Below are 10,954 nucleotides of genomic sequence, written 5' to 3' on the forward strand. Positions count from 1 at the left end.
CTTGCCCAGGGTCACACAGCTGGGAAGTGGCTGAGGCCGGGTTTGAACCTAGGACCTCCTGTCTCTAGGCCTGACTCTCACTCCACTGAGCTACCCAGCTGCCCCATCAACATTCATTTTTCAAAAATGTGAGTTCCAAATTCTCTCCTTTCCTTCTCTCCTCCCTGAGATGGCAAGCAATTTGGTATTGGTTATACCTGATATATATTTAAAAGAAACAAAAAGTTCTATGCTTCCTAGTAGTTCCTTTTTGCAGCCTGCTTTCTCAAGAGGTAGAGCTGTCCCCACTTGCCCAGGATGGCATGGTGTCAAAAGGAAAACAAATCTAATCTTATCCACAATAGTCTGAGATGACAGAGTCTGGTGGATAACTCTTCTTTCAAGAAATTAATCTTTAGATATTAGGAGATGGGCCAGGGAACTAAGGGGGCCGTTTGGCCAAACATGTTTACAAAGGACACAGTCTGCATTTTTTGAACATTGCAGAAAAAAGAAGACATTTAATACTCTTCAAGGAATGAACCACCTTTTGAAATTCATGGCAAGGCCCCAGGGAGTTTTCCTGGGCTATGATAAACCTGATTCTTTTGTTAACAGACCTTCCACCTCTGCTTCTTTGACACTTACCTGATTGAGAACTCTCTGTCACCATCTTGGTTTCCACAGTAGCCTTCTTGGGGATGGGGAGCGTGTTGGAAGAGTTCCGGGTAGGACTCGCACTGGCTGATCTGCTCCCCTTGAGCAAACGTTTCACATCGTCTAATTCTGTCCCTGGACAAGAATCCAGACACCTCATTAGTCCTAAGGTTCCTCCCTAACCCCAGCTGCCACAGGGGATATTTGGTATAGCTGACTGTTTGGGAAGAAGGCACTTGGGGATCCACAGGACCATTTTTGGAAGGTCTGCTGAGCTCTGCATAGGTGGGGTCTAGATTGTGATTTATTGGTATAGGAAACACCTCTTTAGTAAACTCCTGTTAAACCAATCCACCCTCAATATTGCAGTGTCTCTAGGGATGATTTGAAGTTGATCAAGAAAATGCCCAAGAAGCAGAGGCCCAAGTTTCTTAGGCTTTCTCTCATTCTCTTCCCTCTCTCATTCTTTCTTCTCTCTCTCCTCTCTCATTTTTCCTCTACTCTTTCATTCTCTCCTTTGTTATTCTTTCTTCTTTCATTTTCTCTCTCATTCTCTCACTTGTTCTCTCTCCCCTCCCATTCTCTCGTTCTCTTTTGTTCTCTCCTCTTTCATTCTCTCTTTCCCTCTCCTTCTCTGTTATTCTCTCATTCTCTTATTATCTATTTCTTTTTTTTCACTCTTCTCCTTTCTTCTTTCTTTTTCATTCACTTTCTTACTCTTTTCCCCCCTCTTATGTTCTCTCTATTCTTTCATTCTCTCTTATTCCCTCCGTCCTTTATTATTCTCTCTGTCCTTGTTTTTTCTTCCATTCTCTCACTTCTTCCCTCGCTCATTCTTTCTAGTTCTCTCCCCTTTCATTCTCTCCTTTCTTCCCTTTTTCTCTCATTCTCTCTTGTTCCCTCCTTCCTCCATTCTCTCACTTGTTCTCTCTTCTCTCTTTCTCCCCCTTCTCTTTCTCATTCTCACCCTTTCCCTCTCCCTCTCTGTTATTCTTTCTGATTCTCCTATTCTCCCTTTCTTGTTCTCTCTCTTCTTTTTTCTTCTTTCTTTCTCTCTCATTCTCTCTCTAGTAAGAAGACAGGCAACTTACATCGGGTAGATGGGGAAGCACTCTGCAGACGAACACGAATTTCACTCTCTGCGAAAGAGAAGAGAAGGAGAGAAGGACATTAAGGGAACGAATATGATGAATCTGTCCTGCAAGGAAGTTGGTGCCCTGAGAGGCTGTTTCCCATGTCACATGAACATGAAGTGACCATTAGAAGGAAGTAGTTCACAAAGTTCTTGATTCAGCAAGAAGAAAAGTTTTGTTTATTGATATTCACAAGAATTCAGGGGTTCAGGGGATATCCCAAGGTCATGGGGCCAGGCTCTCTACTTAAATTCCCAGTGGGCAAACCGTCCTGGGAGAAGAGATCAATCAGGACCCTATTTGAAAAGGATTGAAGAAAAAGGAACTTTTTAGGGCTTGAAGGAGAACTTACTCTCCTGCCTCTCTAATATCCCATGTGTTGGAGAACACTAAAAATGACTTTGTTCACAAAACTGTCTTTGCCTTAATACAGCAAGGAAGCAAAGCTACATAATTTCTTGTGATATTATCATCTTGTTATCAAAGGGCTCATTACATTTGGGAAATTTGGCTATCTGGAGCATCCACCCAAACTCTTGGACTCCAAAAACCCTATAATATGTTAGGGTTACTTATGGTAGTTGAGATGCTACAACAAATTTGTCTCAGGCCTTAAGAGGGACATTGGGAAAGCTACTTTAGTAGCTTTGTTAAATGATAACTATGTTTACCTAATGGTTTAAACTTTGCAAGGTGCTCTATAGAATCTCATTTCAGACTCACAACTCAATAATAATATATATTATAATCCCCATTTTACAGATGAGAAAACTGAGCCTCAGAGGGGTGATTTGCATGTGGTCATACGACTTCTAAATCTCAGATGTGAGATTCAACCCCAGATCTCCTCAGCACTCTGTCTACTATACCAATAAGGTCCCTTTTCTGAAGCCTGAAAGGGATTGTATTATCATCATTCTTTTTGTGCTACTTGTCAAGATCCGCTTTGACCAGATGATTTAATGACTGTATTTCCTTCTGATGTACTTGCTTCATAGGAAGTGGAGAGATTGATAGATTATCGTAGAATGCCCTTCTCATCTGACTAATGAGAATAAAAGGGGACCATTTTTCATCATCTGAAGCATAGAAATACAATTAAACCAGATACCAGGAATAAGAATAATTATAGCTCACATTTATATAGTCACTTACAGGTTACAAAAGGGTATTCTATGAAGAATAGTAATCTTGATTTGGTGTGCAACCCAGCAGCATTTGATTCTAAGTTCCTTGAAGGCAAACCTTATATTTAATTTCTTCTTTGTATCTTTTGCCATTTGCAGAATGCCTTGAATATAGTGCTATATTAATGTTTATTAAATCAAACTGAATCTTGAGATTTTATCCAAGGCAAAGCAAACCCTTTATCTGGATTTTTGTTATTTGTCCAAAGCCTGTCCCACAGTTCCTACTGAATCACTATTAAATTTCAGCTTACCATAGAGCAAACAGACAAAAAAAGATGCTCAGAAGATTTAAAAAAATCTTAAAGACAGGGATTGGGCCTTACTTTAATTTTGCATATCCAAAATTTCCTAGAAAAGAGCTGGGCACATAGTAAGAGCTTCATTAAATGGTACAATCAAACCCCTCCTTTTTAGCTCACCTCGAGTCTGGCTCCGTCCTCTGGTGGAGGAAGACCCTGTGGAGGAAAGGAGAGCAGTCTCAGATATGCCAACTAGATGTCAAGATCAAAATTGAACAGTGAGGAGTCTTGTGTAATACAATGTATACAGTGGGTAATAATAGTTGTCATTTACATAGCTCTTTATGGGTCTCAAAAAACCTTACTTATATTTGGTATATATATATTTACATATATAGGTATATATACAATATATATACATTTATTTAATCCTTATAAGTCTGTCTATTACTTATAGTCTCAGGGAGATCCCTGAATCTCAGAGAAGTTAAGTGATGAGTAAAATGACCTTATCTCTAGCTAAGAGCCAGAGTCAAGATTTGAACCCCATTCTTTTTAATTAAGAGTCCTATATTCTATCCAATATAATACACTGTCTTCTGGTACTTAATAAAAGCTGTCCACCTGCAAAGGTGATAGGGAAAGTCAGCATTTACCCGGCTAATTTAGTTTGTCTAAAAGATGAACAAATGTAATTATGGTTTTAAAAAGTCTGTTAAAAGACTTGAATTGTACAGGTTGATAGACTGCAAGGACTTAATTAATCTAATAACAATTGCCAAATTCTTCCTTTCCTTTTTCTGTTATTTGGGCGTTTTTCTATTTTTAAGCAAAGACATATATATGAATCTTCCAGCATCATAAAAGCATCATCAATTAATATATGGGGATAAAAATGAAACAAAATAGAGATAGTTAAGATTCTGTTGACTTCTGGAAATAGTATAGGATTTTCCAAACCAGAAAAATTGTGGCAAAATTCGAATCAAGGTCATTTAAAAGAAAAGTGGGGGCAATTAATAGGATATATATTGCTTGGGGTTTGAATGGCATAACCCACTATATCTCATTACTAGAACTGCTCTACTTAGCCTATTCTGGAAAAAAAATCCCTGCCTTTTAGTTTGTCCTTGGGAATACCCTTGTCTAAACTTTTTGTAAATGTCTGACTTCATTATGGCAAGTGAATGTGATTGACTATCCCTTGAAGATGCTTCAGGGAACAGGACATTTAGAATAGGTTATTTTATTTCCAGAACATATTGATGGCGGAGTAGGGTCAGGGTGCTTCAGAAAAAACTGTTTAACATATGATGTTTCCTCCTATGGTATCTTCCCATGACCATGACCTCCCATTTCCACTAGAAATAATGAAAGAACATACCAAATTCCTTCCGAGGGTATTCTGGAGAAGAATTCCCACTTGAGCTCCCTGAGGAAGAATCAAACATTTAGCATAAACATTGGTGTGGACAAGTAAGGCTTCTGAGAGGCTTTCTCAACACAGGATGGTACATTTTGAGAAGAAATTGAGAAACTTTTTTTTTACCACCAGTTCTTAAAGGAAAGATAAATGATAGCAGCTGGCCTTATAGAATAAATGGCTAATATCTCCCACTGAATTTGGTTGGAGCTCTCCATTCCAGTTTCTAGTCTAAAATTGGTTCTAACATTGATAGGAGCTTCAGGGCAAGAGGTCTTTATTTTTGTGATGGATTTCCAAGAAGTCATTAATTCCATGTGTCCTCCCACAATTCCCTTTCATGCTATTTCCTTCTTTCTTTCATCCCTATTGCAATCACACCAGCATGGGCTCCAAATACTTGATAAGAGGTAAATGTGCCCTTAGTTGTAGGGATACCTATGACTTTGATAGAGAATTTATCCAAAAATACCGAACCAGGCAATTGTATCTCACTTGCAGATTAGTCTTCCTGTGCCTTACGTAGTATATGGCTAACACTGAATTTGTTATGTCTGTATTCTCTACATAAGGAATCAACATTCCTAATAAATCACATCCAATTGGATGAATCTATAAAATATTTGAGAGAATGGAGAAAAAAGGAAGAGATATGAAGGGAAATACAGATGACCAGAGTTCCAGAATTCCATATGTGGAAAATGCATGAGGTTGACATAGCAAAAGGGACAGGCTAAGTCTAATTCTCTAGTACTGATACCTTCATATGTTGCATGACGGGTGACATGACTTTTCCTTTCAAAGGTTGAGCCTGGTGAATTGGGGAGAGTAGAAGCAGGAGACTGGGCCCTCCTATAACTGGAGGTGGAGGCATTTCCTCTTAAACTTCCACCTATTAATATAAAAAAGATAGACTTGTATAGAATTCCTGCAGAAATAAATTTAACAGTTAATGAGTTCTCAACCAGACTCAATAATCTAATAAGAAATCATAATAGAAGTACAGAAAAGGAGTCAGTAAATGTCTTTGATTATTTAATGAAGGAGTCATATTTCCACATTTAGCAGTGGAAAGACATTTTTGTCCTCACAGAACTTGTGTTATTGTGCCACTGCACTGATGACTGGATTTCTGGAGCGAGCAATGACCCAGAGTAGGGGTGGAAGATCAAGATTTGGAACAATTTCTCTTAGAGATCTGGATAAACTTAGGCCACTGTTCAGTTGTACTCTGATACATGTAGATATGAATGTCATGTTTGTTAATTAAACAGGGCTTCCTTCTCCCTACTAAAGGAAGAAGGATTTGGCCCAGGTTATTTCCAGGGCACGGAATTTCTTAACTAGTTTCATTTCAATATTTTTGTGGCTTCCTTTTTTTTTGCCTGAAGAAAATTGCTTCCCCAGGAACAATGGGTTTCTATGGGAAACTTAACCAGTGGAGTCTTGCAAAATGCTGTACTCCTGATAACCCACCATGAACCCAACATTGAAGGTTCTTTTGTTGTTGCAGATAGTGAAACTGGAAATTATTTTTTTTTTAAAAAAGCAGCAATACACTTAGTTGAAAGGAAATGGCTTAGAGTTGGGGGAGAAGGAAGGGAGGTGAGTTAAGTGAGCAGATAAATGCTTTCTCCATTGTGTCTTATTGATTAATTATTAATATTTACATTGAGATTTTAATGTGACTTATCACAAATGCCGATTATTTTTAAGCCACATTGACTTGGGGTTATGTATTATCTTAATGCTCCCTTCTCTTGAGAATTTGGATATGTGGAGTAAGGTATCAATCTCTTTGAACACATTGCTTTGGTGTGCCCCTTCTCCAACTTTTCTTGGCTTGGATTTCTATCTCTGCTCCTCTAGCCCCTCCATCAATACTATACTTACTGGAGTTTATGTAGCCACTGCTGCCATGGGTTAAACTCTGCTTCTCCAGCCGGCTCCCTCCAGTGAGAGATGATGTTTTAGCATATCCGTTACTCGTCCCTCCTTCTGCCAGAAGCAAGAACAAGTTTAGAATTTGGCAGTGAGGGAGAGGGAATAGGGTTGGCCCTATTCTTGGCCCATACTCATCACCCCCCTTGCTTTGCAGACCCTTCTTTATGCTTTTATCTTTGTATCTCTAGTCCAGGGATTCTTAACCTTTTTAATATCGTGGATCCTTTCCACTTATAGAATAGGTTATCCCAGAATAATGTTTTAAATTGCATAAAATGAGATACATAGAATTATAAAAGTAACCAATTATATTGAAGTATAGTTATTTAAATATTAGAAAATATGTGCACAGATCCTCAGGTTAAGAACCTCTATTCTAATACCTAGTGTAGTGTTGGAACATATTAGGTGCTTAATAAATAGTTCTAAAAATACTATGTAAATGAATCATAATTTATTGTTATAATGGTATAATTATATAGTAAAATTGTATAATCTTGTGATATTAGAACTTGAACATATCTTGGTGATCATTCAATCTCATTTTATAGCTGAGAAACTGAGGCCAAGAAAGGGGAGTGGTTGCTGCTATTCTCTTATTGTTTCATGACTCTATGTAAAATTTTTTAACTAGACTATAAATCCTGTGCGTAGAAGAGTTATGTCACCTCTCTCTTGGATCTCCCATGTCGAAGACGGAAGCACTCTGCGAAAACTCAAATAAATTGGTGCTACTATTAGTCTCACCTTTGGCTTTAGAGCTAACTAACCTACTAGAGTTAGCTAGTTTTAAAATTTTAAACCAGAGGGCTTGAGGACTGACTATATACATTTTAAGTTATTCCTGTTAAGCTCATAATTCAACAAACATTTAAAATATTGAATTTAGATGCACCAAGACCTCTGGATTTTGAGTCAAAGGATCTGGTTTTCTGTGGCCTTGAATTCTATTCTCATATTTTCATAAATCAGTTCATCTCTACTGACTTCACTTTCCTTATTTCCAGAAATGAAGAGGTTGGACTAAATGGTCTCTAAAGTCCATTTCACTTTTAAGTCCTATGAGACCATGATCTCACTTTAATCAAAATGATGAAAATGCCACAGTATGAATCTTCCAATGAAACATGATAAAAGCATGCATTAATATTGTATCCTTCCCCAAAGACAATTGGACCAGCATGTTGTGGCTGTCTAGAGCAATTGGTCATTGCTGAACTCTGAAGCATGTTTCAGATGCTGTCTCTGTGTTGTAATTCAGCATACCTCAATTTCTAGCTTAATTCAAAACATCAGTGATCATGTCTTAATCATATTTGTGTTCTACACAGAATTTGGCATAGAGTCCTCAATGGAATAAATATTTAAATTGGATAAATATTTGCTTAATTGAATTAAACTGAGTTGAATGCTTATTGTTATTGGGATTATTGGTGGCTACTTAAAGGAAAACCATCAGGGTCTTTCCCTAACTGTCTTTTCTACCCTTAACTCCTTTAATTGGAATAAATCCCCATTCTTCTTATGGCAGGCATGTGAAAGACTGAGCACAGATTGAGGCACTTAGCGGTTGCTCACACAAGTTAATAGTGCCATGAAGCCTTCTTCTTGGTTGGAGAGTAACAGTCCTATTAGAGTTATATGTTTTTTGGTTTTAAATTAGCATTCTCAAGTGCCAAACTGATCCATTTTAAGCCATTAACATAAAATTATCAAGCAAGCAATTGGAACTTCACTATTCAGATCTCTTTCTTACCAGAATTTTACCCCAAACACTCCCATGTGCTCTTGGACAAAAAAGCTTGCCTCTGGCTATGTATAAATAGATGTAAAAGTCATTCAGGACTTCCATGATAAGTGATGATTTTAGATATGCTAAATCTGGAATCATATTCTCAAAAAACTGTGTGACTATAAACATACATAATATAAACCACATCATAGGCTTTATTTCTGGTGGATAGTATATGGTAAAATAGCTACTTACTTGGTGGTAAGGATGTAAGTCTTGTGGTTACTGTTTCAGTGATAACTAGGGAAAGAAAAAGAAAGGGATAAGATGGTGTATCCACAGAAATCTCCTTCTAATCCTGGGCAAGGAAGGGGTCAAGTAGGATTATCGCCTGCCTTCGTCTAACTATATTACATAGGTCAGAGAGGTAATTAGGAATTCTGGCACTTGAGGCAAATTTGTGTGTGTGGGTCTGTCCCAGTTAGGTACATTCAGTCCTCTAGGGGATCCATTTCAAGTTTCTGTTTTCTCCAATAGCCCCAACCTTCTAGGATAAGGAGAAACAGGTAAGATGGCAGAGGAAGTCGGGCCATAAGTAAGGGCTGCATGCTGATGACATCTTTGATGCTGGTGACTCATCGCAGGAGAGAGAGTGGGTGGCAGTAATTTTGCATTTTGCAGGACTGACAAACCAGAGGACAACTGCAAAGAGGAAGTGGTATTGGTGCCCTGGGAAAAAGCCCTGGTTCATCCACCCTAGTTATGGTTCCGTAAGTTATGTTTGGGGAGAGGACACGATCTGAGCAGCAGCATAACCGAATCTGTGTCCTTATGCATCATGCTACATTAGGGTCCTGCTGTTTCGGGTACCTGTGTTTTGTTCTCCTTGGATGTTCGGCAACATGACTCATAGCAGCCAGCAAAACCAAACATCTCCAAGTGAGGTGTTTAAAGCCCCTTATTCAACAATGGAAGCCTGTGCTATGCTAGGTTTGGCATTGGAAAAGGCTTTAAACCTCTTCCCATGACTCATTCGGTCTCTCTCCAGACTGCCCTGAGCTGCCTCAGCTGGGGCAGGCGGTTGGCACGAAGCCTACTGTTACTTGTGCTTCCTTGAGACTTGGGGGCATGGACAGGACACAGCATGTTTCGGCCACAAGCGGGGATGTTCTCGGGGCACACAAATCCCTGTGTGCCCTGCTCCCAACATCTATCCAGGGGAAATCAGGTCAAAGTGAATAAATGGTGTAACCTTGAAGAGTCCCAAGAGGAGAATGTACAAAATGAGGAGGGGCCCTGGAAAGGGGATCTTTGGCATCCAAGCCTCAAACTGGTCTCTTTCGGAGATGGTTGGGTGGGTAGGGGGTCGACAGGCGGATTGTTCATATCTGGTCTTTATAAAACCGCCAGGCATTTGAAGCCATTTCTTTCTCCATAATAATAACAATAATGATAAGTAGGTAGCATTTATACAGCACTTTAGGGCTTGCAAAACACAGTACATAACGTAATCTCATTTGATTCTTACAGCAGCCCTGTGACGTAGATACTATTACTTTTTAGATGAGGAAACAGAGACTGATAGAGATTATGAGCCTTGCCAAGGCACACACATCTAGTAACTAGCAGAACCATGCTGCCTCGGTTGTTCCAACAGGAGCATGAGATTACACAAGTAATAGAGTCAAGACAGCTTTCACAAATGGTGTTGAGATTATTAAAGAACTGGAGTTTTTTTGAGAAGCCTCTCATTGTAGAGCTCCTGGGATTCCCTGACACAGATCCCGCTTCGAACTTAAGGAATCCAGTTGAAAAGGGTATAGAGTGACAGACCTGCATTGAGGAAGCCCTGAGTTCAAATCTTGTCTCAGACACTTAACTATCTATACACTCATGGCAAGGTGTTTAATTTCTTTCAATCTCAGTTTCCTCTTCTATAAAATGGGGATATTAATATCATCTACTTCACAACATTGTTGTAAGGATCAAAGGGGATAATATGCAGAAAACACTATAACTCTTAAAACATAGATGCAAACTATTTTTATATATTTTCATGTAGTGATATTGGAAGATCATAGAAAAAAGTTAGTTTTCTATCTAAATTACTAAAAGGGAACAGTTGAAAACAACCCAGAACATTTCCCTCATTCATTTTGGTGGCATTTTCTATTTTTCTTTTAAAAAAATTTTTTTTTTAGAATTGTATGATGTAGTGTAGAATTGAACGATGATGTTTATGGTATGATCATTATTTTCTGAGCAGGACTTTGACCATTAGAGTGCGAGCTTGGAATTTGCTGGTCTTGCCTCTTTCTGTGACTTCAGAGCCTTCTCTCCTGCCTTTCTTGGTACCATCCATATCATAGCCACCTAAAAGAGAAAGAGAAACCGGGAAAAGTCATTTCTTTTATTGTTAACACCTGCTCAAGAACAGTTGAGGCTCCTTATTGCCTCTAGGCTAAAACTCAAACTCCTTAGCTTGGCAATGAAAATCCTTCACCATTCAGCTCCCACTGAACGATTTCCCATTATTCACTTTCTTGCACTCTGGCTCAACTGGCCTGATTATTTCCCAAATTTAGAATTCCATTTCCTATCTCAGTAACTTTGTACAGGCTATCCACCCCTATGGCTGCCCTACACTACCTCCACAC

General features: G+C 38.8%; 1 protein-coding gene across 1 annotated transcript in view; it reads right to left on the reverse strand.

The window, feature by feature from the left end:
• Positions 1-10,659, reverse strand: part of COL17A1 (collagen type XVII alpha 1 chain) — a 55,444-nt gene extending 44,785 nt beyond the window's left edge. Inside the window, exons 1-8 of the mRNA XM_044660172.1 lie at positions 10,608-10,659; positions 8,553-8,597; positions 6,515-6,619; positions 5,382-5,513; positions 4,583-4,630; positions 3,379-3,414; positions 1,728-1,775; positions 628-771 (exon numbers count right to left, since the gene is read on the reverse strand). Coding sequence (XP_044516107.1) covers positions 628-771; positions 1,728-1,775; positions 3,379-3,414; positions 4,583-4,630; positions 5,382-5,513; positions 6,515-6,619; positions 8,553-8,597; positions 10,608-10,659 — 610 coding nt within the window. The remainder of the gene's footprint in view (positions 1-627; positions 772-1,727; positions 1,776-3,378; positions 3,415-4,582; positions 4,631-5,381; positions 5,514-6,514; positions 6,620-8,552; positions 8,598-10,607) is intronic.
• Positions 10,660-10,954: the final 295 nt, after the last annotated feature.

Source organism: Gracilinanus agilis, chromosome 2 (assembly GCF_016433145.1).
Source record: "Gracilinanus agilis isolate LMUSP501 chromosome 2, AgileGrace, whole genome shotgun sequence".
Lineage (NCBI taxonomy): Eukaryota > Metazoa > Chordata > Mammalia > Didelphimorphia > Didelphidae > Gracilinanus > Gracilinanus agilis.